The sequence below is a fragment of the Choloepus didactylus genome, chromosome 3 (assembly GCF_015220235.1).
Source record: "Choloepus didactylus isolate mChoDid1 chromosome 3, mChoDid1.pri, whole genome shotgun sequence".
In the NCBI taxonomy this organism is placed as follows: Eukaryota; Metazoa; Chordata; class Mammalia; order Pilosa; family Megalonychidae; genus Choloepus; species Choloepus didactylus.
In genome coordinates, this window is record NC_051309.1 from 45,851,812 (window position 1) to 45,879,424 (window position 27,613).

The window sequence follows — 27,613 nt, forward strand, 5'->3', positions numbered from 1 at the left end:
TCTTCTAGTCCCAAAACCATGAGCTGATAAATTCCCATTGTTTGCACTAACCACTGCATGGTATTGATTTAGCAGCCAGGAAACTAAAACAGCCTCCCTGAGCAGAGTCCTGAGGGAAGTGAGGCTGAGAGCCACCCGCATATGTGGTGAAGAATGAGGGAGCAGCAAGGTAGGGTCAGTGGGCGGAAGCACGGTGAGGAGGAAACATGGAAGAAAATTCAGGCTGGGGAGTTAGCCAAGATCAGGGTTGTGGATTTTGTTCCAAAAGTGATAGAAGTCTTTGTGGGTTTTTGAGGAGGGAAGCACCTGGTCTGATTTACGGTTTACAAGGATCACTCTGGCTGCCTTTGGAGAGAACTGTAGGTGGGCAAGAGCAGACTGCACGCTCTTCTGTTGGCAATCATTAACTCAGGCAGTGAGGTATGGCCTGTACTCATAAAGGACTGGCACATCCTTGGGTAGAGGGTGTATCGTGTTTTTAATCATGGCAGTTTTGAAGCAGAGGTACTGAATGGTTGGCTGTCTTCCCCACGATCTCTCCGGGAAACCTGTTCAAGCATTGCAGGGATCTCTTTCTTAAGGTGGCTACTTAATCATTTTTACATGTATAGGAAATACACCACAGTCCTCTCTCTCAAAACTGACAGAAAATCACTCCCTCAAAATGAGCAGAGAAAAAGCTTACTCTCCAAGATGAACATAAAAACATATTAAAATCTCATTCAAAACATTGGCTCCAGTATACTTGAAAATACTAGCATGTCTGATTAACTTTAGTATAAAGAGCTTGAGACAAGCCTCATAGGTACAATAAATAGACTACATAAAATATTATCACTTATTGTCTTCAAACTATACATTGACAGAGGGAAAAATAAGAACCCTAAAATGTAACTCTCCCAAGTTTGGAAAACTTGAGAAGCAAAGAAGAAAGGCTTTGCATATATTAAATCACTTTGCTCCCAAAGGAATAATAAAAATCCTTAAAGTGTGTACAACTTTTGCACGCATTTTAGTTAAGGAAAATATCTTAAAATGAAACACTGCTTCAATTTTTAACACATATTGGCAATGAGATATTTTTCTTAAAAAAGTAGAAAAGTCATCTCTTAGCATTCATATCCTTTCTACTTACCATACTGAAGGGCTTTTAGTGGAAACCAAAACAGAATAACTGAGTGGAAGAGGCCATTTAAACAATGAACCCAGAAAACCTGAGGGAAAACAAAAATCCATGAGAACCATTTGCGATAAACTAGCTCTGTGACCTCTGACCTTTCTTTTTATCTGTGAGCTAGATTCACAAAATGTGTTTCTGTCGGGCCACCACAGTGAATTAATAGAACTGACAGACACTTTCTGCCTCTTGGACCTTCATGGGTCATTTATTTATTTTTATGCTTATCAAAATGTTTTTTCAGCTTCAGCTTAATTTTTCCTACTTTTAAAAAACCAAGTCTTAAAAGTTTAAATTTTTGCCTGAAACAGAAAATAGAATTTAACATAAATGCAGACCATTAAATTCCTTAAGTGGGACTATTTTCTTAATTCCAGAAGAACAGACTTTTGGAAACATCGTCCTTTGGGGAAACCTCTACTTTCTCTCTCCTTGTGCAGTAAAAAGTGTACACTTTTCAGTGGTAAGAATGGAATGCATTATCTCTCCCTAGATATCCACATATTACATACTAAAACACCAAGTATAACATTTAAAGTGGGTAAGCCTTAAAATAAAGCCTTGTGACTGCCTATATTTATAAAAGGGTCTGACAAATTTTTAACACCTGTCAATATGGAGTTTCATATAATTATAACATCAGGTAATAGTTATTACTTTCCCACATCAATTGCATTTTAAGAACAAGAGAGCAAGTATTACTGGTCCTTTCTTTGTAAATCTGGATGTGAAAGATTAAGTCATAGAAAAAACTGTTTAGAATTTTTATGGCCCTCTGAACAGTTGTAGTGTTGTCATTTAAAAGTGCTTCTTGCAAACAAAACTTATGCTTAATAAAATGGGCATGTATTAATAGTTTAAAGCTGTTCAAACAACAGAAATTAAGTTGCCTGCCTTCCAAAATTTTCCACTGTGATCTCAATCTCCTTTGTTAGTTCGCACAGCCACACTGGATTGTATGATCCAATTTACGCTCCAATACATTACACATTTGAACTTGTGTTACTCATTAACCTTTGTCTCTTCTCCTCACTATGTCATTACCACAAGTTTTTATTTGACAGAAAGCACAGGTGGGTGCAAGAAAAATTAGTTCTACTTTTCCATTTTCCTGACCGATACTTATTGTCACATGCTAATCCTTTAACCCCTGTCACGACCTCAGAACCCCTGACCCTTTTTACCATAACAAACGTGAGCATCATTATTCAGGGTAACAATGCTGCTATACTTGGACCGCAGCAACTGCTGTGTATACAACTATGCATTTTGTAGCCACTTGTCCTTGAATTTTAAAACACTTTCATGGGATTTAATCAAAGAATTTTGATAGAAATCATTAGAACAATCCACAAACCCTCTAAAACATGGTTGGCAACTTGTGCATATAAATAGGATATTCAAATAGATATGGAAATTACATAACCTATTTTGGTTGATCTGATGATTTTCTAAATGCATGGGCTCTACAGATAATGACATACTTTTTAAATAACAAAAGAGTAGCAAAGGATACTTTGCTAATGATGCTCTCACATTAAAACTCTATACTACCTGCTATACACTTTCCCTGGCGGCAAAACTGTATCTAAGTTGCCATGTGCAGAGGTGTAAGGGCATGAAAGGATGTGGTTTTCCGGGAACAGCTTTAGGTAATCCTGTGAGGATCAATTTATGTTTTTAAGCAAGAGTGACATGGTCAAGTTTGTGGCTGGGAAGTTAACTTCTGAGACAGCACCTTGGAGACTGAGCTACAGTAGACGGTGACCTGAGGCTTAGCTTGATGCAAATGTCCCAGTTGGTGAGAATTACTGCTAGAATACCAGTAGGTCTGGAATATTCCTAGCCCCAAACCACTTTTTCAATGAAACAAGAGCTATAATCCATTGTATCTAACCCAACCGTGGCTTCCCCGCAGTTGAAAAACCCTACTATAGGTAATGAAAAACATTACAGCCATGTGGCAGAATTTAATACAAACTAGTCATCATAAATAAATTCAAAAATAAAAACTCTAAAAATAAGAGCATAGACACGGCATATTATAAAGACTAAAAGAGACCACTAAAAATACTTTTCAAAACCAACAGTATATGTCAAAGTACTCTTTGGTCTGTTTTATTAATTGGCTACAGTCATGTAAAACAATGTCATCAAATTGTGTGAATACATACTGGACACGCACACACAGCACATTTCATTAAGACCCAGTCCTAGAAGAAGAATAACCTTCTGGCTATAAAGTTAGCACTATCATTTACAGTGGAAGGTCAGAGGTACTAAAACACCTGTTTCCCTTTATGCTCTTGACATACTGAGGATAAATGTCATTGGGGGGTTTAATGAATTAATAAATATAAAAATATCCTACATTAACTATCATAAATTCAAGATATGGGATTTGGTCTACAACTAAGTATTATTAACATGCTAATGTAATAAGTATTAATATCGGTAAAATGCAAATCTAAGTATTAGTAACATGCTAATAAACAGGCACTATATTAAATGAACAATTTTAAGAAAGTGTATTTATTTGTTGCTTTTATAATACTTATAAAAAATACACAAATCTAAAGTTTGAAAATGGCATCTACTTTGTTTTAAAATTAAAAAAAAAAATCTACCTCACATTTAACAGGTAACTGAATTATTAACAACACCAGAAGAGACACTTTAGAATATATACTTGCAGGAAAGTGAACTGCTCAGAAAATGAGATATTTTTGTTGCTGGGATGAATAAATACAATGATTCACAAGAGAAGACCACAGCCCACAGCTAGTTATGTAGAACATAAACTCAGAATATGGTTGCAGATAAAATACTGGATTTTTTAACTTGTATTTTTAATCTTAGGGCTTGGAAATACTGAGTATTATGACTAAGTAAGTTACTTCCCAGCAACTATAATTTTAATACCTGCCACAACCTAAATTTCCAGTCAGGGCAATGTTATTTCACAAAACATAAAATTAATAAAGAATGATATAATACCCCTGACATCTTTATAATAGTAAAGATACCCTTTGTCAGTCCTGGATTACTGAGACCCAGGAGAAACGAGCATTTCCCTGTGACAATCATATCTGTATCCCAGGCTCAGATTTATTACTGCCTAGCAAATCTCAGTGAGTTGTGGTTGCATTTTAATTTTATATATAAAATAAAAACAACAACAACAAAAAACTCCAAACAAACAAAACCTTTTCAGGCCATAGCAGAATCTTAAGCAAATATGACTTTTGCCATAGGCGGTCACCTGGAGTTATTTCTGGCGAGAGTTGCCTTGGCTTTGGAAGATCAGATGTCCCACATAATCAGAACAGTAAGAACGAGCCCCACCAAATGCATGTCCTACCTTAGTGTTGAAGTCCAGAGCGCTCTGAGATGTTTTGTATAATTCAGGGTACTTGAGCATATTCTCTTTTCTGCATGATCTCTCAAATATCCCGAGAGTTAAGGGAGGCATTGCTGTAAACATCTGAAGTCACAAACTGGTCATTATGCCAAGTTGCCAAATGCAGACGAAACATTTATCTTAAAGTTTTCAATAATCAAATGTCTCAAACTTACCACATTATAAAGGCCTATACACCATCTTTCAAAGAGAATCTGTCCAGAAAAGCCATTAACAAAGGCAAACCAGATCTAGGAGAAAAACCCCAAAATTAGAACATAAAAACATAAATACATCACCTGAAATCTCTTGTATATTCAACCACTGCATAACAAACAACAGCACTGACATTATTTTCACAACTTTCTTAAAAATGACATTTCCTTGCTTTATCTTTTAATTTATCTTTTAAATTAAAGTATCTTTAATACTTTCATAAAGTATTTGCTATTTATGTCAGAATTTGTTCCACTTGAATCAAGAAAAGAACTATGTGAACAGGCAATTATTGGTTTTAAAAAAATAAATACAACTTTTAGGCACTTTAGGGAATATATTTATATGCTGTTAAATATTTAGGAGCTTTAATTCCTTTTTAAAATATCAGGATGTAGTTACTAAAAGTTTTTTTTTGGTAATAAAAGTAACACTAGCTTATTTAAAAAATACAGAAAATAAAAAATAATTTCCTGTAACAACATAATCATTATTTTCTTCTGTATTGGCAGTATTCATATAATTCAGTTATGTACATTCACAAATTTACTTTCCTGGAAACCTACTTGTATAGTGCTATATCTTGTTCCTCCCCTCAAAAGTTTATAAAATGCATTAAGTTGCTGCATATCCTTCCCAATTATGTTAATGAATGTATAACCTTTACAATATGAATAGAACAATTTATTTTTGAACATTTAGCTTGCTTCCAGTTTTTGCTAACATAAATAATTTTGAACTGAAAATTCTTGTACAGAAATCCTATACATCTCTATTTCCTTAAGATGGATTCTTAGAAGTAGAATTAATGGGTCAAGGTAGATGAGCCCTTTTGTAGTTCTTGATAATCACTGCCATCAGAATGTTAAAATTGAATTTAAATATTAAAAATAATTAACTTAAATTTTATGTTTTGATAAAAAATACAAAATTTTAACTACTAGCTCATAACATTCTTACATATTTTGTAATTGTCTTAAAAACATAAACCTTAACTATGAATACAAAAATAAAGGGCATCATAGACAAACTTTTCTCCAACATGCTTAAACCAAATGGAAAATTACAGTGAACATTAGTAAATCAATAAGACCATTATTTTTTAAAAAGCAGACCTAAAACATAATTAAAAATCACGTTGACCTGGAAGAATAAAGAGGCTGCCCCAGCAATGACATTACATAAACACAAACACAAACACAAAATTTAACAACAACAACAACAACAACAAAAACTGTTAAAGGAAAGCTGTCTTGACATGATGGTCAAGCGTATTTTTGCATCTGAGTTGCAGGGTCTTGACTATACTTCACGTTTCATTTAACCTCATTATAGAAGCATGAATTGCTACAAATTCACCATTTATCAATATGCACCCAGGCTGGCCGCCTTATGAACAGGTTCTATACTCATGCTCATTTTCTTCCTTTTTATAGTGGGAGGGAATGATTGAACATGTATAAAAAAAAGAATGTCTGTTTCATGAGATGGAAAAGAAAACAAAGGAGCAATAGCACATGAGAAATAAGTTCGAATTGTGTTAGGGTTGTAATACACATAACGACAATCATAACAAAAGCATAGAAGTCCCTAGTCAAACCTGAAATTCTTATTTCCTTTGCTTCATATATTTACAGAAAAAATATGGACTTTTGACTTAAATTAGGGGCACGCAAACTTTAAAGAACCTAAGTAGGTTTACTCCTTAGGGTAGTGTTGCTGACTTTTTTTTTTTTAAGCATAAGTATGCACAAGTTGACAAGACAGACTTTAATGCTCTCTATTGTGTTTTCACATTTGGCCTTTTTGGGATGTGGATTATGTAAATACATATCTGCGATATTCAGGGTGAAGGCAATGTTCTCCCTGAGGGCTACTGATCCGTTGTAGTAATACGTATTAAGAAGCTCTTGCAGATTTCTTGGGGATTGATGAAATAAAAGGCGTTTTTAAACACAAACTTTCAGTTATAACCTCTCTAGTATAGAAGATGTGGTCCAATTTTTGTTTGTCTGAAGAAAGCTGAGGCTCTATGCATTCCAAATTCATCTAATGGACATGATTTGGCTCAAGGGTTGTACTTACAAATGCATTTGCAATGATCAATACTGTATTATATGAGAAGTTTATGTTGTTATATTTGTAAATGTGGATAATTTCTTAGCTTCCTTGTACATAACATTTGGTGCTGATTCAAAGGCTACTCCGAGCCTGAAATTTAAGACACTCTTTCAAACCAATGAATTTTTAAGGGAAGTTTCAAGTTAAAATAATTTGCAAATAAACTGACATATCTAGGTTCAAAGTTAATTTTGCAATGCATAAATTAAGAGCTTTACAAAAGAAATGCAGAAAATTTTAAGTGGGATGCTATCAACACATTTTTCTACCTTTTTGTTTCTCCTATTGAAAAACATGTAAACATGTTTTTAGAAATTCTCTTCCTGTGTTTTTAAAAGTAAATATTCTAAGTTCTATTTTTACAAAAAGGAGGTAGAAATAATGAGATAAGAACAGAACTTTTCAATATAGTACAAACACCTTCACATAAATATTTTGGCATTCAAGTTTACATATTTTAAAGGAGGAAAAATAGATCTTTAACAGGGAAGAAACCTACTAGAAGGCTGATTTCAGGTTAGTCTGACATTTGTAGTTAAAAGACATATTAGAAATATATCTCATGCTAAATAAAACATGTAAATTACTGTAAACACTTAGAAGCCCCTCCTTAGACTCAACCCAAACCACAGATGCAGAAAGGAAACACCAGCCCCTTTGGGGAGGTAACCAGATTATTTAAATTCAGGGAGAATCCATCTTCCAGCACACCTGGCTGGCAAATCATCAATTTATCAACTTTAATCAAAGCTTCTGAAAATTAGAAGTGTTACATTGTCTTAGGATCTTACTGGAAGGAAAATTTAGATGTGACCAATCATTTTAAAGAAAAGGCCTTACTTTGTTAGGAAGGAGTTAGTCGTTTCAGAGAAATAAAATTTCTTATAGAAAGACCCAAAAATTGAAATGAACACCTAGGGGGGGTTGCTGGGTGGTTACTGTAAGTAAGTGCTCTATACCAGCCATATCAGATCTATATTCATTTGTTTGGCTATAATTTAAGGCAACGGAAGAGTGAGATAGTGACATTCCTGGAAATACAGCAATGGGAAAAGCAGTTTTTGCAGATATTCTATGACACCCATAGTATCTGAGACTATTCCTTTATCAGCAAAGAAACTTCAGACCTTCCTCTGTTGGTATTATTTTCTAAGTTCCACGTCCTAGCAGAGGCGTGGCAGCTAAAGCTTCACAGACATTTTCCTGATGGAGCATTGCTGCATATTAAACAGCAGCTTACAAATAGTCAATGAGTCTTTGGCTCCCACGCCTGATCAGCACAAAAAACTGAAAGGAAAGACTCAAGACTGGCAGTTGTCCTCACTAGAGACATTCAGTGATGTGTTTTCTGTCTATTCATTCACAGTATTGACATGATCCATTAACATCTGCAGAGCTTGTTTTAGCTGGCAAAGGTTGGGTATCTGGGAATTGATTTGAAAGGTCAATTCCTTTCCAAGTTAGTTGAATTATATTCAAAATACATTACCATAAAGCACCAAGAGAAAAATAGCTTAAAAATGAGATTTCCAGTAAAGTTCAGAATATACTTCTTTTTCAAAGTGTGAAGAATTTGATCAGTGTTAAATATCTCATGAAGAGCCTTTAAATTAAAAGCTAAGTGAAATTTAGGGCTAATCAACCACAAGTCACATGACTGGATGTGAAACAGTGTTCAGATTTACTTTTTCATTTGCGTTTAACTTACTTATTTCCCCCACCAGCACTTAAGTTTTTCCCATTTCATTGTTGCTTGTCAAATAACCTAGATCTAAAAAGTGGCCAGTTGAGTACTCTTATTTCATTTTACAAAATTAAATTTTTACAAGAATATTTATTGCTGGCAGTGGCTTTAAACTCCTGCTATCTCCAAAAGTCTATTTAGGCAAAGAACATAAATTGATATTTCTTTGCACGTCAATGTTTTGGGATGAGAAGAAAACATAATTTGAAAAGCTAAAAATATAGAGGAAATCAGGAATGAAAAATAATTATTTTAGGAAATAATTACAACTTTTTTTTGGATATTATAAGCTATTTTGGAAGTGCATTTTGTTTCAAAACATAGAGTGATCCAGACCAAATACAGCAGTGATGAACAAAAAAGTTCATGAATTATCCTGGACTAAGTTCCAGAATCTGCATGATTATTTTATCAAATGAGGCGTAACTTAATTACAGATTTTTTAGTAACAGAGAACAGAAACTGCCTGTATACTTCAAAAGTAACTTTCAGTTTTACTTGCCTAACTCACAATAATGACTAGGTTCAGTCAACATTTTAATACGGAGGCATAAAGAACAGCTAAGAAAAACATACAGTAATTTCCAACTGAAATGTCAGTAGGGTAAGTATGGGATCTACTGATTACTTTTCTCCATTGTAAATAAGGAATGTTATTTCCATACAGAAATGATTAGGCTGTGTTTCTTCTGATAGATGTATAGAAACAGTCAACAGATTAGAGGACAAGGTGGCACAAACAAACATCTGTTTGGGAGCCCTTGACGGATTTACAAGGGTATGGGCGGCTCCCCTGACAGCAGTGCCAGCTGGGGGAGGGGTTTCTTAATAAGCTGTGGAGAACTTACTGCCATGCTCTGCAGAGCTGGAAGAGGAGTATGAAACTGATAACACCTATAGCTTAGGGATTACAAATATAGCCTCTGATGATAAAAAGCTCATATTTTTAAAATAAAAGGTAAAGGTTTATTTATCACATCCTAATTGATTAATCATTCAGTTCACTTATTTATCTACTAGTGTTGCGTTAATACGGTAGCCATTGGTCATATGTTGCTCTTGATTATGTGAAACATGATTGGTCCAAATCTGTTATATTGATTACCTGTTAAAATGATGTTTTGGATATATTGGATTAAAGGAAATGTTTTATTAAAATTAATTTGACCTTTACTTTTTGCTAATGTGGCTCCCAGATAAGTTTAAATTATACATGCCCTTATACTGTATTTCTATTGGCAAGTTCCTGAAACATAGATACTATGCTTGATGTACTGGGTAGCCCATTGGACCAAGGGTAGTGCCTGGCACCAAATATGTGCTTAACAAATCTCTGAAAAACAAAACATGTCCTTTTAGAAGTTATATTCCTAACCCATGTTAAGTTTTCATTTTAAAAATGATGTCATATTTGATACATGAAAGGAATATAGAAATCCCTTGCTATGCAAACACAGGATCTGAATATTCCGATAATTTTCAGAGGAAATCCTCAGTATCTGAACTCTTGCTGCTCATCAAACTCAGAAACCAAAAGAGTTATGGATAACAAGGGACACTCGTATATCACATACATCTAAGTTGTGAAATCTAAAAGAACTAAGACATGACAAAGCTACCTGAGTCCTTCCTGATTCCATCCCACTGCCTCCCCCGAAACTAGAACCACTCATGTTTGTGTTTATCATTCCTTTATTTTTCTTATTTAATACAGTTTTCCACATATGCATTATCTCTAGACAGTGTGTTTTTTTCAGTTGTGTGGTTCTGAATTTCACAAAAAGAAAGCAATACAATTTGTACTTTTTAAAAACTGAAAATGCTATTTCATTTAGCAATTCTAATTCAACATTTCTTACTTAAGCAAGATAATCTTTTTAGCTAGAATTTGAACATTAATTATTTTCTTTGGCTGACAAACCTTTTAATACCTTTAGAAGTTATAAAAAGTAACTGGGCAAGTATTAAGAAAAACAATGAAAAATATCCTCTTTCTTGAAATACATCTGTAAGTAATAAGGACTTTAAACTTAACATGCTAGTACCTCAATAATATAGAGGACGATATTCTTGTAGAAGCAGTACAGGATGCACTTGGAGACTCTGTTATAGTTCCAGGCACCATGAACCATCAATAAATTCTTCAAATACTTGAACTAAAATAAGAGTAGAAAAAAATTAATAGTTTCCTCTTCCTGGTGTCAGCTGACTGAAACGAAGGGTGTGTTTTGCAGAAATGATGCTTTACCTGAGCTATGGAGTAATCAGAAGAATTAGCTGCCTGGAGACCTTCGTTGCCACTTATCCCAACACCGACATGTGCCGTTTGTATCATGCTGACGTCATTTGCGCCATCACCAATTGCAAGTGTTATGACTTTGACTTGTTTCTTAACCATCTCAACAACTTCAGATTTTTGAAGAGGAGAGACCCTTAAATTAAAACAAATGATCAATTACTCTGTTTTCTGGAAGGAAAAAAAGGAATTTTGAAATGTCACTGTCTCAAAAAAGATAAAGGCCGTAGAAGAGCCAAATGAATAGTTCTTTGAAGAACCATTACAGAAAAATCTTAGGTTTGCAAATGTTTAGTTGTCTGTTAATCTGGTTGCCATGTAAACAGATGAGAGCTAGACGCTAGGATGCCTTGTTAAGTGCTCCCTTACCAGGATGTTTGCATTAATTTACTGAAGAAATAACATTTCAGTTCAGAAATTCCCCTATGTTTTAACAAAATAGTATCAGAATTTCTAATTCTCCACTTTTGATTTAAAAAAAAATCATAAAGACTGTTAAATAGTTGGAAAATAGAAGTTTTGAGTCACTGCAAGCTGGCTTAGATAATATACCATAAGCTTAAAACAACCTAAAATTCTATTTAAATCAACAGCAGAGAACTGGCTAACCTTCTGACCTATTCTCAGATACCACGAAGAACTGGGGAATCTCAACCTAAGTAAATACCAAGTATTTGATTATAGTTCATGTTCTTCATTTTTCTTCCAAAGTTAATGCTGGCAAAGTAGAAATCAGACAACTTTTTATACAAATGTGGGTCAGAAACAGAAAACACCAGCATCCGTACCAACATCAATTTTTGGTACTAACTTTGGAGCAACTTTATAACAGACTTTTAAAAGGCCATTTAAGAAGAGAAATAAACCCAAGACAATAAGAGAAGGGTTGAAAGGCAGAATGCATCATTAGTGTAATTAATTTAATATAGTGCCCATATGTAATTGGAGGTTGTAGAGAAAGAAAGGAAGAACAAAGAAAGAATTGCCTAGTAAAGTATTAAGACAGTAATTAAATGGTAGGAAACAATTAATCCATAATGTTAGTGGACAAGAAAAATATTTCAGAGCTATAGTCTTTAAGAAAGTTAAGTGGAATAGGTGTCTATTATATATTTGCTGGAACATCTGGTAAATCATTTATTATTCTATTTATTATTATTTCTGTTTAATGAAGATTATTACTCTGAAAAAATCTACACACTTTTGTACATTTTTCTGATTATTTCCTTAGGAAAAATTTCTAGAAGTAGACAACTTGTGCAAATATATGGCTTATAGGGGCCCCACTGCCCCCCTGAAAGGCTGTGTCCAGGGAAGCGCTGGTTTTTATTTCAAGTTTGAGAATCATCGCATTAGACTGCGAGCTGTTTGCAGAGTGAATGAGTCTCCTCATCTCAGTACACCTAATGCCTGATCCAGGGTAGGTATGTGATAAATGTTTGCTATATAAAGAATTATTTTTAATTTTTTCTTTGGATTTCCTTTCTGAGTCTGGCAGTAGTACAAAACGACACAACTGTGAACACAGCAGGGGAATGAATGAGTACCAGGCCATTAATGGGCAATTTCACTGTTAGCCCCCATTTTTCTTCAAAGCAATTTTCATTTCATTTTCACATTGTATTTAATTTTTCTTAACAGGCTAATATAAATTGGTAAGTCCACTGGCTCTAGGCCCATATTCTAAACATGGAATACAGCTGACATTTAATAAAATGTCAAGAAAGAATGCTAACCAAGAAGCGCTCTAAAAAGCAAATGGGAAATGGGCATGAATAGAGTGAAGCAATAAAAAATATTTATCAAGTTCCCTTCACAGTTTAACAGGTTCACAACGTAAATATATTATGAAGTCACACCATGGGATCGGTGGAGAGGGAACAGCAGTACTTTTTCATGAGCTGAATGTATAGGAAAGGAGAAATCTCTGCATGGTGAGCTAATATTAGTGATTTAAAGAAGCATCAGAAAAGAAGTGGACTAACTTTGTTTTCTTTCTTCATGGCTAGCACACCCAGCTACGGCTTTCTCAGCTTGACAGTGCAATTTTCAATACCTCAAATTAAAATCTGCACCACGATTTCCACCTACCTTCGTGGGTCTGGTTAACTCTGGTGCTAGAAATAAAGAGTATGAATGCCCTTGGCAAGAATGCTACCTCAACAGGTGGCTGGTTTGTATATATACACCCAAAAAGATACTGTAGTGAGACATACCCAAAACTACACCATAGCTGCAACTAGGGAGGGTGTTTGTGTCCATGACCAAGCTAAAAGATGACTGGTTTGGAACAAGATTCAAGAAACAATAGATGCCCTTGTATATGATGAGTATGAAATAGCAAGATGGTTGTTAGACAAAGATGTCAGATTTAAGTGGGGATGCATAAAAAATAAAATACCAATATTTAAAACATTTAACAAAATGTAAATGTACAAACTTGTGATGTAAAGCAAAGAAAACTGCTTTGGACAGGGGTCTGCTATTTGAAATATGCATATCTTGGCTGCAGGAACCTTACAAATGAGGCAGCGTCCATGATTTCTTTCATTAAAGTGGAGACTAGAATGTAATGGTTCCCCCTCCACCTTGGTTTAAAGTTATCTTACCTACACCAAGTTCAACAGCAAATTTTTTAGCAACTCAAAAAGTCTTTCTAGAGCCTTGAACTTGTTTTTGTTAGCAACAGCAATTTTTACTAAGTTATTATTTCAGTGATTGATGAAATATTTAATTAAATGATGATTACTTTAAGAAGGACAACAGGAATAGGGAACAAGCATCAGTTATTTCTGATTAGCACCCAAGTCAAATCACAGAAGCAAAAGTGCGAGCTCCCATCAAAGAATGTCCTCCTAGCTCTGAGCACTTGGTGTGCCGTGAGCACCCATCGGGATGTCTTATGGCAGGAATGTGGTTTGAGGCTACTCAAGTTAGACAGCCTAAAGTCAGGAAAAAAGATCTTCTACTGTTTTTACAATCCTCCATTAAAAAAAAAAATGTTCCTTGCTACAAGGACCTACAATTTAGCAAAATGAAATTAAAGACATTAAATAATAAGTGTAGCATAAAGCTGTTGGATATGATTGCCAGTACTTAATAATTTCAGAGGTTGTAGAAATCAGCATGGGCTGAGAGAGGCTTCTCTGATGAGTTAGAATCTGACTTGGCCTGGACAAGGACAGGAGAGCTCTCACTTCAGGAATAAGAAATAGCACATATTAAATTTCTTTAACTTCATGTTCAAAATTCTCCAGACTATATTCTTTTTCTACTGCTGTGTTTTCACCTCTTAAAAGTCACTCACTTCACTCATTAGGGTTTATTTACTTTCTTTACTTTTGTACTGGCTTCTATATTTGTACAATTTTCATAACAGTCTAGAACAACCTTACCACACAAGTGAGTTCTTCCAAATGTCTTTCAAAAACAACATATTCATGACTGAGAATATCTAACACTTAAATTTTACAAACACCAATAAATGACCCAATGCATAATTCTGATTCATAAAAGCTCTCTCTCTTCTCCCCTAGACATTTTTACCACCCAAGGGTCTGCATCAGAGCTTAAATTATTCACAGTTCTCTTTTCTTCCACTGTTGCTCTTTCTTCTTTGGGAGAAGTAAGGGCCTCTATGGAAAAAGACTACTTATCCAGAGCGTACTGTAAAGGTCCAGTTTTCTTCCCCGTTGATCCACAAATAGAGGGTGGTCTTTTACAAAACAACCTGGAAGTGCCGAATGCAATATGCTTTTCAGATATTATTTTGGCTGTAGTTTCTGCACATGTTATTCATTATTTTTCATATTTGCTAAGTAGTAACTCTCACTGTGCTGTGAACATGAGAATAGAGCACTGGAATTTTTTTACTACTTAAGCTGAGAAGTATATGGGGTGGCCAATCTTCTATAAGCCTCGTTTTGCACTCTTTTAATGGAATTAACTAAATGAATCACCTTTTGGATGGAACATGGATGAAGATTATATGTGCATGCATATAAACAGACACACAATAAAAAATATTTTGATGGATTATTTTATAGGAAGCCAAAGGATAAAATTATTTATCCTATGGGATTGTGTTTAGGAAGTATTAACCTAAAAAAATTCTGATACATGAAAAAGTATACTGATAAAACAGTATTTCCTCAAAGATATACTGTAAGTTTAAATGTTATTAAGCATTTGCATTTCGAAGGCATATCTAGCAAAATTTTTAAGAACAAAATGAAGGGAGATAGTATGTATTACAGTATTTATTTATTTACTATAATCAGCATTATAGTATTTCTTAATTATCTGGAAGTGTCTCATATAGTGACCGAACACCTATATTTACTAAGCTTGTGGCCCGTCCCTGGTGACTATTTAGATGTCAGGATTTTTTTTTTTGGTGTATCTGCTATACTTCGCTTCACAACAAACATCTGTAGGTTTCTCTTATGATTATTCGTCTATTCCCCATTCAGTCACTCTGCTGACCAATAAAATAAATTATGAAAAGGTAGAAAAACCTAACTTATGAGATTTTCCTCGAGTCTTCTTTGAACTAAAATTTGTTAGGTTCATTTATGAAGTTTTGAGTTAAGAAGGCATTAAAATATGGCAAAAAATCTGGGTTATATGTATGAAAATTACATAAATATTGTAACTCTTCTAGAAACTCACCATCAATTTATTACTGGAATGAAAACAGCAACTTATACAGCAAGTCCTAAAAATGATACTTAGTGTAATGGTACATAATGATACATTCAACCACTTCTAGGTAAGAAAACTGTGTTATTCAAATAACTGATGAGTAAGTGCTTTCCTAGCCTCCAAAACCAACATATGCTGATATGCTATACAGTTACAAGTATCAAGGAGACCTTACAATATAAAGATTGAGTCTAACAGAAAGAAAATACAGATAGTCTTTCCACAGGACAAAAAAAAATCAACTTTTAAAAAGATTCCCTTTTGTAATGCATTTTTGATACAAAACTTCTCTTTTGTGGAATTTTATATTGTTATAGTAAACTACCACTACCTTTAGCTCAATGGTTATGGTAATATTTAAATAAGGACCGTTCATATTGATTAGTGTGTATTTAAGTACACGTGTGTGTGTGTGTGTGTGTGTATGCACACAAGCACCCCAAAGTACTAATTGGCAAATATACCTTGAAATAAGAAAAACTCTTATGACCCCCAAAATACCATTTTGATGCAGTCTTGTGTGGGCAGACGTATTAGTGTTCATTAGATGGTAATTCTTTGATTGTTTCCATGGAGATGTGATCCACCTAACTGTAGCTGATAACTCTGTTTGGATAATTTCCATGGAGGTGTGGCCCTGCCCATTCAGCCTGGGCCTTGATTAGTTTACTAGAGCACTGTACAAGCTCAGACAGAAGGAGCAAGCTTGCTACAGCCGAGAGGGACACTTTGAAGAACGTGCAGGAGCTGAGAAAGGAGCTTTAGCTTACAGAGACATTTTGGAGATGGCCTTTGAAATCAGACTTTTGCTCCGGACAAGCTAAGAGAGAACAAACACCCCGAGAGAAACTAACAGTGTCATTTTTGAAGAGTTGAGAGAGGAACGTCCTGGGAGAAAGCCATTTTGAAACCAGAATTCCAGAGCAGATGCCAGCCACGTGCCTTCCCAGCTAACATGTTTTCCAGACGCCACTGGCCATCCTCCAGTGAAGGTACCCGATTGTTGATGCCTTACCTTGGACACTTTATGGCCTTCAGACTGTAACTTTGTAACCAAATAAACCCCCTTTATAAAAGCCAATCCATTTCTGGTGTTTTGCAAAAGGGCAGCATTAGCAAACTGGAACATCCTCCTATTAGAAACTTTTATTATAGTTCTCACATCAGAGAACATAGCTTGTCTACAATGCTAGTTTCATTTTCTTTTTTTAACAAGTATCATCTAATTTTTTGGATCTAGCACTGTACTTGGCACACAGCAGATGTAAAAATATTAGAGGAACTGAATAAATGGAAATTTTACAAGAGAGAGAAATTCATATCATCATCCCATGATACTAACATTGAAAATCATTCATTTTTAATTGTTCACTGTTAGGAGGCAAAGTCTGTTTTAATCTGCTTTCTGTACCTAGAATACTCTGTAAAGGATATTAAATTCTCTAAGACTTTCTTACATGGGTGGGAAACACAGGTGAAAAATTATTAGGGGTAGAAGGGAATATATTACTTCTTCAAGGGAAAGTGGACTTATTCAGAGTAGATTTGAGCCAGATGATAGGGTGATTCTGCATGTCACGATAAGAAATTTTCTGCATCATATCTAAGGAAGTTTCTACATCATAGCTAACTCTAAGCAATAGGAGATGTTAAAAGCTTTGAGCCAAAAAGAACATGGTGGAAGCAGATTCTTAGAAATTAAGTGTCAAGTTTATACATTGCTTAAACACATCTGGGTTAAAGACAACGAAAATGAAAGGACATATGGAAGTGGGGGGGATGCATTTGAATGAAAGTGAATTCAGAGATGACCCTGAGGTTTCAGATTTGGGTGACTGAGAGAAAGATGGTTTAAACATAAATAGAAAAGGCAGGAGGAAGATTTACAGAGGAAAGTGACCAGGTAAGTTCTAGACACTCTGAAGTTCAGAGAATAGTGTGGCATCTAAGTGGAATCATTAAGTAGGCTCACTGACAAGGTGGAACACAGCTTAGAAAGAATACAGAGCTGAGTGTCATTCATTTATCAAATATTTACTGATCTTTTAGTATGGAATGAAATTTCTATGGAAGAATATAAGAACTTAGAGGCCTTGGGGCCTTCCTTCTGCCCCCTAAGAGTTTTTAATTTCAGGACCTTTATTAGCAACTGTCTCAGGGGTTAAATGTTAAGAGCCTATTTGGCAGTGGTCTCTCTAAGGTCTCTGGCTTCAAGGAGACAGCAGTGGTAGAGGGAGAGACAGGAAGTGCCCAGCCATCTCTCTCTTCTGGGGGGTCTTGCCATGGGACTGTTGTGTTCCATACCGGGAAGCTTCTCTACTCAAGTATACCTGGAGTCCTTTCCTCTTCTTGCTCTGTGCTTTCATGACCTTGCTCTCAGCGTGTAAGACCTATGATCTCCATCTTTTCCCATTTTCAATATTTGAGTGGAACCCATGGAGACTTAGCTCTCTTCCCTTTTCCCATGAGCCTGGATAGGTGAGGAAGGGCTAGAGCTTCTTTAGTGGACAAAAATGAGCTCTCTTTCTCACCTACCCTTTTTTTTTAACCCTCTCCTGTGTGGACTTGTTTCTCCAAGGGGACTTCTTTCATCTTAGAAATACTTAGTGGAAGATGGAAAAATCGGTAGCACAGGCTACTGACAAGAATTGCAACACAATTCTGAAGATGCCAGGAGGAAAAATAAGGAGGCTGACAAATTTCAGGACAGCCATTAGCAACTTACACAAAATCTCTGAGAAACCTTTGGGGAAACATAAATTCTCGGAGACCTGATAGAAGGTAAATGGCATGGAGGGAGAGCGGTGTGCCAGGGGCTGCAGATGAACAGACAGGTGGGAAAAGCATCCAACTCCACCCATTTCCTCCCCATTGTGCCCTGTGTGAGCCCACACTGACTACTGTGAGGGGGTAAGACCAGGTTAGATGGACTAAGGGACTCATCCCTCAGTGCAACTGTAAACTTCAGTTTGGCTTTGGAACTTGTGTAAACTCAACACCCCCAAAATAAAGTATCTGTAAAATAAATCATAAAGCCCCAATTGCAGAAGCATATTTAGTGTCCTAAAGCTAAGACCCCAGGAACAACTCCTACCTCATGCCTTGGAACAGAAAAGTCAGATCCTTCTGGTTAACCTAAAGCTTGGGGACACGTGCCAACAGTGTGGGTGTGTTAAGTGACCCTGAAATGTTACCCTACCCAGGCAACTCAATCAAATGTGCCCACCTCTCAGAAGGCAAAGCTTGGGATAAAGGATCTGGGGGGAAATAGGAATTCACTGAGGTCAGACTCAGCCCCATCTCCAAATTTAGTTCAAGCTAGAACCTAGGCTTTCACCCCTTCCCCAAAGAAGGCATTACTGCCTGTTAGGGCATTGGGAAAAAATGGTCTTGCAAGGAAAGCTTTTACGACAGGAGAAAATCTTGGGCACAAAAATGGATGCAACAATGTGAGAGGAAGCAGAACTTGTAAGGACAGACAGAACAAGAATTTAAAATAAGCATGATAAATATTACTGGAGCAATATGGGAAGATACTAGAAACACGAAACTGGAATAAGTTATGATGAAGAACCAATGGAAAAGAACACATTAAAAATATAACTGCTTAAAGAAAAACCCAATGATGAGGTGAGTAGCAAAATGATAGAACAAAAGAGTGTATTTTTAAATTGAAATTAAAAAACTGTCCCTGAAGTTAACAGGAAAGTAAATGAAATACTGAGAGAAAAATGAAAAGAAATAGAGGATAGAGGTGACAACACATACAAAATGTGAGTCCAAGGTGAGAATAAAAGGAAAAATAAGACAAAAAATAATGACTAATAATTTTCCAGAATTAAAGAAGGCTTATCTTTAGACTGAAAGGGCTCATAGAGTGTTAAAAAGATAGATAAGAAAAAGACACCTACAACTAGATACATCATGGTTAAATTAAGATTAAGGAAAATTTCTAAAGCGTCTAGAGAAAAAGCAGGTTACTTACAAAGGAACAAGATCAGACTGACACTGAATGCACACACAAAAAATCTAAATATCATCATTTATGATCTACTTATTTAGGGGTGTATGGTGGGAGAGGAAGTTATACAAAAACATACAGACATCTAAAGAGGAAAATAAGCACAGGTATGATTATCAAAACTTTAGAAACAACCAGATAGAATAAATACAGAGTATAAAACTTTCAAACCAGCAGAAAATTTGATCTAGACAGTGGAAGGCAGAAGACAAAAAAAAAAAAAGAAAAGAAAAGAAAAATGAGGCCTAATACAGAAACAATTATAACAAATACAAATGGGTTAAATTCATTGATTGAAAAACAAAAGATCCTCAGGTTTGACAGAAACAAAAAGATTCAGCACTGTGGTCTAAGAGAGACATTCTTTGTAATAACAGCTAATATTAGATAGCTCTTATTTGCACTTACTATATTCTAAAATCTTTACTTGTTTTAACTCATTCATTCCTCAGAAGAACCCTGTGCCGGTTTGAATGTATTATGTCCCCCAGAAAAAGCCATATTCTTTGACGTAATCTTGTGGGGCAGACAGAATAGTGGGGATTAAGTTGGAACGTTTGAATTAGGTTGTTTGCATCGAGATGCGCCCCACCCAACTGCAGATGATAACTGATGGGATATTTCCATGGAGGCGTGGCCCCACCCATTCAGGGTGGGCCTTGATCAGTGGAGCCATATAAATGAGCTGGCTCAAGGAGAGGAAACGGAGTGCATCTGTGAGTGACCTTTTGAAGAGGAGCAAGCTTGCTAGAGAGGAACGTCCTGGGAGAAAGCCATTTTGAAACCAGAACTTTGGAGCAGACGCCAGCCACATGCCTTCCCAGCTAACAGAGGTTTTCCGGACGCCATCGGCCATCCTCCAGTGAAGGTACCCGATTACTGATGTGTTACCTTGGACACTTTATGGCCTTAAGACTGTAACTGTGTAGCCAAATAAACCCCCTTTTTATAAAAGCCTATCCATCTCTGGTGTTTTGCATTCTGCAGCATTAGCAAACTAGAACAAACCCTATGAGATAAGTTCCTATAATTGCTATTTTATAATGAAGAAACTGAGGCACAGACAGGTAATAGAGCTCATCTAAGGTAACACAGCAAGTAAGTGGTGAAGCCAGGATTCAAGCCTAAGCAATGTGGATTCAGAGACAGCATTCTTACCCACTATATTGTACAAAAAATAAGGATTTAGGAAAAAAGAGAAGGTATATATGAAACAGAGGAAAGCCAGGGTAGCCATTTTAATATCATATAAAACAGACTTTAAGACACAGGAAAGGCCATAATGATAATATTCCTCTCTCCATAAGTAAGCAATTAGGCAATATAAAAGATAATTAGGTAACATTTGTAAGAGCAAAAATATTTAATAACAGCTAACATGTATTGTGTATATGTATTAACTCATTTATTCTTCACAACTCTATGAGAGCAGTTGCTATTTTTATCTCCATTTCAAAGATGAAAAAACTGAAGCAAGAGAAGTTAAGTAACTTATCAAAGGACACTCAGTTACTAAGTGATGAAGTGTGGGTTTGGACTCCGGGGAGTCTGGTCCCAGAACCAATATTCTATACTGTATGGCACCACAAGCAGAGGGGAAAGTGTGGACTGTTTAGTCATAAATATTGGAAGAATGTGTTCATTATGTAAAATGAATAACACTGGATTCCTCTTCCTTTCTACCATATACAAAACAGTAACAACACAAAAAATCTCCATATGGATTAAAAAACTATATGGAAAACACAAAACTATAAAGTCAACAGAATAAAATGTAGGAGGATATATTTGCGAGTGAGGAATTCTTAAGTAATATCCAAAAAAACACAAACCATATAGGGAAAATTAATGGAGTCTGACCATGTCAAAATCAGTGATTTCTGGGAGCCACACTAGAAGCTATCTGCCACATCTATAATCAGCAATGAATAGAGATCCAGAACATACAAAGAATTCTTGTACTCAAGGAGGAAAAGTTAAGAAACTCAACTAAAAGTTATGCATCTCTATTCCTCTTCAATACATTATTTTTCTTCATAACAATTATTACCATTAACTTTATATATATAGAAATTATTACTTTTTGAATATATATGTATATATGTGTATGTACATTTGTATATTTTATTGTGTAATAGCTACAATGTAACAGCAGGAATTACTTTTTCCTGTTGTTAACTGCTCTATTTGTAGCACCTATACAAGTACCTGGCACATCGTGAATGCTCAAAAAAAATTTTGTTGGGTGAATGAATGAATGAACAATGAACGATTTCCAAAAGAAGAAACCTAGAGAGGTAAAAAGTTATATGAAAAGATGCTCAAACACCGAAGTAATCAGTGAAATGAAAATCAAAACAGTGAGGTACCATTTTACGGACCATCAAACTGGCAAAATTATACATTCAGGAATGCCAAATGTTGGTGAAAAAGAAGGGAAACAGCAACCCTCCTGCATGGATCATGGGAATATACACTAGAGCAGCTGTTTTGGAGCAATCTGGCATCTCTTTTAGGAAAAAAGAGAAGGTATATATGAAACAGAGGAAAGCCAGGGTAGCCATTTTAATATCATATATAACAGACTTTAAGACACAGGAAAAGCCATAATGATAATATGCATCTCTATCCCTTTTCAATGCATTATTTTTCTTCATAACAATTATTATCATTAACTTTATATATATAGAAATTACCTTTTGAATATATATATATGTGTACATATATGTATGTACATTTGTATATTTTATTGTGTAATAGCTACAATGTAAAAGCAGGAATTACTTTTTCCTGTTGTTAACTGCTCTATTTGTACCACTTATAAAAGTACCTGACACATAGTGGGTATAATATAAGTAATACTTGAGTACTCACGTACCTCAAGTATTACCATTATTGGGTATATATCCTAGAAAAACTTTTGCATGGGTGCACAGGAGAATATTCATTGCAGCATTATTCATGGTGGTAAAGATTAAGAGCCAATGTAGATGGCCATCACTCTGGGAACAGATACATAAATTGATACATATGTTTACAATATACTACTGAGCAGTGGTCAGAAGAAATAAACTTGCTCTAGACATGGTAACATGGGCAGTTCTCAAACATGTAGAAAAATAAAAATCAGAAACATTTTATGCTGGAATAGCATTATGCATGTTTGCCTATCCCTCAATTCAATGCAGTATAAATTTTCATATACACATATATGCAAATAAAGTATGGCAGCTGGATGGGAACATAGTATGTGAGAACGTTTTTTTAAGGTAGATTGAGGAGAACAGGACTGGGGATAAAGGGCGAAAACTAAAATAAATATCAAAGAGGAGCTTACTTTAATTCAAGAGTCTAGGATGCTCCTAGCTTAGGTAGAAGGCTAGCTTGCATATCTCCCTGCCTGGTTCATTTGCTGACACGTCCCCCTGGGACACAGGGAAGGCATCGTGGTGACAGAACAGGGTCAGGTGGTCATGGTCCTGGGTTCCTCATATTCCTCTTGCTGACATATGTAAATATCTATTAACACCTCACTTTAAAACAAATCAATCTCTGGAAATATCTTTATTTTAAGGTTTTTTTTTTTTTTTTTTTTGGTTCAAGTGCACAAGGAAATTTAATGGGACCATCAGACTGTGCATCTGTCACCACAGAAAGAATATTAATTCTTTTTGATGAATCATGGAAAAAGAAAAACATGCCAGGTGAGTAGACATGGGGAAATATCTCAGTTTTCAAGAGGAGAAAAGAAAGGATCTGGAAATTACAGACTAGGGAGTTTGGGGTGAACTCTACCAATACTCTACAAAAGTACTGTCAGAAGTGATTTCCTCCATATTTACTCATGAGCCATAGACACTCTCTAACAGAGTTCAACAGACTATGGCCTGCAGGTCTAATTCAGGCTGCAACCTGTTTTTGTACGTAAGGTCTTTTTGGAACACAGGCATGCCATTCATTTACATATTGTGTAGAGCTGCTTTCATGCTATAATGGCAAAGTTGAGTGGTTGTGTGACAGAGACTGCATGGCCTGCAAAGCCTAAAATATTAACTAACTGGCCCATTACAGAAAAATTTTGCCAACCCCATGTTTTAGAAAATGCTTGTTTCCTCTAGGGAATGTTACCTCGAACTATCTCCTTTGTCATGCATCAATTTACAGACTCTTGTTTTATGTCCATTTCTAGTCTCTGCCTATTCCCTTCTTGATGTGTCTTTTGGTTTCCAAGACCATCTTTCCCCTAGGATGCTGTCTCTCCTTTCTTTTTGCTCCATGCCCTAGTCTCCTGCCTGGTCTTTACTCTTGGAACTACACCCTGGTTCAAAAAATGAAGCCTTTAACTTGCACTGTGTGGGGATTGTTCAGACATGTTCATTAAAAAGAAGGTAATTACTGGAAACCATCACTGGTTCATGGGAAACCAGACATGCCAAACTAACTCTGCTTCCCTTTCCAATAATGCCATTAAACTAACAGATAAGAGATGTGGTAGGTTCCATATAGCATGACCTTAGCAAATCATCAGACGAATGCTGTCATTCAAGCGCTGCAGCCATGGGGAAGAACAGAATCCATCTATCAGGCAGATTTGCATTTGACTGAAGCATATACGAGAGTGCCAAGAGTGCCGATTTACTGATTTATGTAAAGCTGTAGGGAGGACTTCAGTGGAATTCTGCAGAGCTTTGTATTTAAAATTGCTGAGCAGAAAAGGATCATCAAGAATTTGGATGTAGTTATGGAAGAGAAGTTTGTTCAAAGTTAGTAAAATGCAAAACAGAGATAATTTAGAGGTGAGAATTAGGATTTTACAAGCTCTACAGTTTAGGGGGAAAAGACTAAAATAAAAAAGATATAATGTAGGAGGGATGGTGATGGAAAGAAAGATAGTAGTTACTCTTAGGGGAATAATAACTGAAAGGAGTGTGAGGGGTCTTCTAGGGTGATGGCCATGTTTGGGTGATGGATACATGGGAATGTTCTCTTCATGATCATTCACTGATCTGTACACTTATGCTTTACTTTTACTGTCCACTACAGGCTAACTCTATTCTTGCAGAACTACATAATCTGGCATTGTGATTTGTGTGTGTGTGGCAGGGGGAAGGGGGCTGGTGATAGCGGAGGTGGTGGTGATGGGGGTTTAACTAATTTTAGTGATACCTAAAACTATATAATGTTGAGTTACAATGGGATTCTATAGCATTTAGATTTCTCATATATTTTTAGAGTACTATAGTCAAATTTGAACTTTGCTGGTAGCATACATCATAATTGGCTACTAGGCTGTAATACAGCCATGCAGTTTGTTTAACATTACATTATTCAGTAGAGCTGGAATAGCAAATGAGATGGGTAAGGCTAAACAGCTGATTATTATATTAAGGCAAAATATGGGCATTTTATAAAGTTATAAAATGTATTCAGTGTCCCCTTTCAGCCAAACACGTATGAAAGAAATATTCTCTCAACATTTTCAGCATTTATTCATATTTTCTTGGACACAAATATAGGGTCGACATTCATTAACAGTTTGTAAGACTTCTCAAAGCCAAACATCTGCTTGGCATCCTATGGTGTTCATAAATTTTTTTCTTTAAAGGAATGTCTGTTGAGCCTTTATTAGCTTCATTTGTGCTTTCTGACTTCCCTTTAAGTAGAACGTTTACTTAGACATTCTTAAAGTTAAAGATAATCCCAAAAGACTCAAAAAGTAGATCTGCCTTGGCCCTTTATTTAAGGCACTCATGCTATGACGTGAAGTATTCAAAGTGTCCCTTTAGGCTGCTCCTGGAGAACCCCTTGATCGGGCTAAGGTGAAAGGTTTTGCCTGGAATGCCACTCCCAAATGACAACACTCACCGAAGTCAAGTATTTTCTTTTTATACACTATGGGAGAAATGGCCTAAAAAGGGGTTAAACTTTGATTAGAAATGTTGCAAAGTAAGGAAAATTGCTTACTTCATTTTGACTTCTGCTTCTGAGAAGACATGAGTACATAAATTATGTAGAAGAACGGTGATTACTAGACAGTCTAAAAGCTGGAGGCTCTAAGCCAATTTTCAACCAACTGTCACAGAATGTAAGTCTCAAAATATGTTTAAACTAAACTGACAACTACAGAAAAAATGTAAAATTCTTTGAAAGGCTGGGATATGTGAACTGACTAGGACCTTAGGACACACATGCTATTTAACACACAGCAAGACTTCACTGTAACATTCCCACTCCCTTCTTGAGGGAATATTAAAAGAGGTAGAACAGATGCTTCCCCAAATTAAGCTGATCCAAGCAGTAGAAAGACTATTCCCAGCACAGAGTAGCCCAGTAGAAGTAGGGTTCATCCAAAAACTGATAGGGATATGAGAGGTTCACTGATTCTAAAGTGTTCAAATTGGAAGGAGATAATCTAGGCAGGGTGCATGCATCTCTCTCCCTCTCTCTCCCTCTCTCTCTCTCTGTGTGTGTGTGTGTGTGTATTTCCCTTTTTCTATGCCAGATAAGCTCCACTCTTAGGTGCTTTATATATCCAGGACCCCTGCAGGATTTGAATCACTGCTATATTCCAATCTCTTTATCTTAAATTTCACACAACCAAAGCCATAGAGATTTTAAATACCCAAAGTGCTCTTGGGGCAGAGCTAGAATAAGAATTTCATGAATCCCCAAATGCCTTTACACCAATTATAAAAGCTGCAAGAGCTTAGGACATAAAGCATTTGTAACTGAGGTCAGGAATAATTTATCTGGTACAATTACTCTCCAAGATCACTCTTGATTTTGGTTGTGTACACAAAACTTCCACATGAATTTTAGAGCAAGCTTCCCCCCCCCCCCACCTGGTATTCAAGGAGTTTCAGGGAGTCTGAAACCCCTAAAACGGTGCATTTAATTTTGAATGTGTTGGTGTGTATGTGTATCTTCCTTGGAGAAAGTCTGTAGCTTTTGTTTATTCTTTAAAAGTATCTGTGACCACCCCAATGATAAGATCAGTGTCCCTGTGCAAGGAAATAGAATGGACGTAGGAACACAAAGGAGTTGTTTATGTCTATAACCAGGAAAACTTACCAGAAACTACCCCCAAACCTGGATGCCTGTTTCCTATTAACTACTCAGGTGACACAGGTCAATGTGCACTATGGTAAAAACCTAAAAGCTACAGAGTATCTATGAAAATACAGTACTTGTTAGACAGATAAAAACCGATTTCATTATACTTCTTGGTTTTACATACTTAAAAAATTATTTGAGGTATAACATGTAACTTTCACTTTGTAAAACAAAACCAGGACTCCAAAGCCCTAAATAATTTTGGGGTGGGGGATTAGTTCTGTCTCTGAGTATTCCTTTCAGAAAATGGTGCTGAATGAAAGACATAATGCCACCAACTGAGAATAACAGTCTCTTTCAATTCAACTGTAGACTCTTCAGGGAAATCTCTCATCTTTGTAACTGTCTATTAGGCAAACACTAAAATCTGTCTTTGCCCTTTATGTTGACAATGCCAGGGAAGAAAGTGGCTGATGCAATCCTGAAACTGGAACTACTACTGAGAGCCTCATTATCTATTACGGAAAGGCTTTCCCTCCACTTCCACAATAGCTACAATTAAAGAGAAGACTACAGGGGAAGATCGGATTCTGAATTGTCTTCATGTGTGGACGGACCAGAACTAGATTGGAATGTAGTTTAAATTTGAGGAGGAAACTCGAAAAGCCAGAATGAACACAAACAAATTTGGGAAACAGTACTGTACTGTGTTTTGAAATAATATTCAGTATTTATCTGGAGTGTCTGTCTTATAATGGGGTAAAATAGAGAATTTCCTGAGGCTGGGAGATTGTAATCATCTGAGAAACATGGAGTGGCACTTTTGTTTAATTGTATAGAATGACATACAGAGTCACCTACCAATTCCTCTCCAGTGGTAG

The 27,613-nt window shown here is 35.9% G+C and overlaps 1 protein-coding gene across 5 annotated transcripts in view; it reads right to left on the reverse strand.

Moving 5' to 3' along the window:
• ATP8A1 (ATPase phospholipid transporting 8A1) overlaps positions 1-27,613 on the reverse strand; it is a 254,190-nt gene that overhangs the window by 43,981 nt on the left and 182,596 nt on the right. For all 5 annotated transcript variants that reach the window (XM_037829701.1, XM_037829703.1, XM_037829702.1 and 2 more), the window contains 5 exons: positions 10,907-11,090; positions 10,704-10,814; positions 4,754-4,828; positions 4,539-4,661; positions 1,136-1,214 (listed from right to left, as the gene is read on the reverse strand). In XM_037829701.1, coding sequence (XP_037685629.1) covers positions 1,136-1,214; positions 4,539-4,661; positions 4,754-4,828; positions 10,704-10,814; positions 10,907-11,090 — 572 coding nt within the window. The remainder of the gene's footprint in view (positions 1-1,135; positions 1,215-4,538; positions 4,662-4,753; positions 4,829-10,703; positions 10,815-10,906; positions 11,091-27,613) is intronic.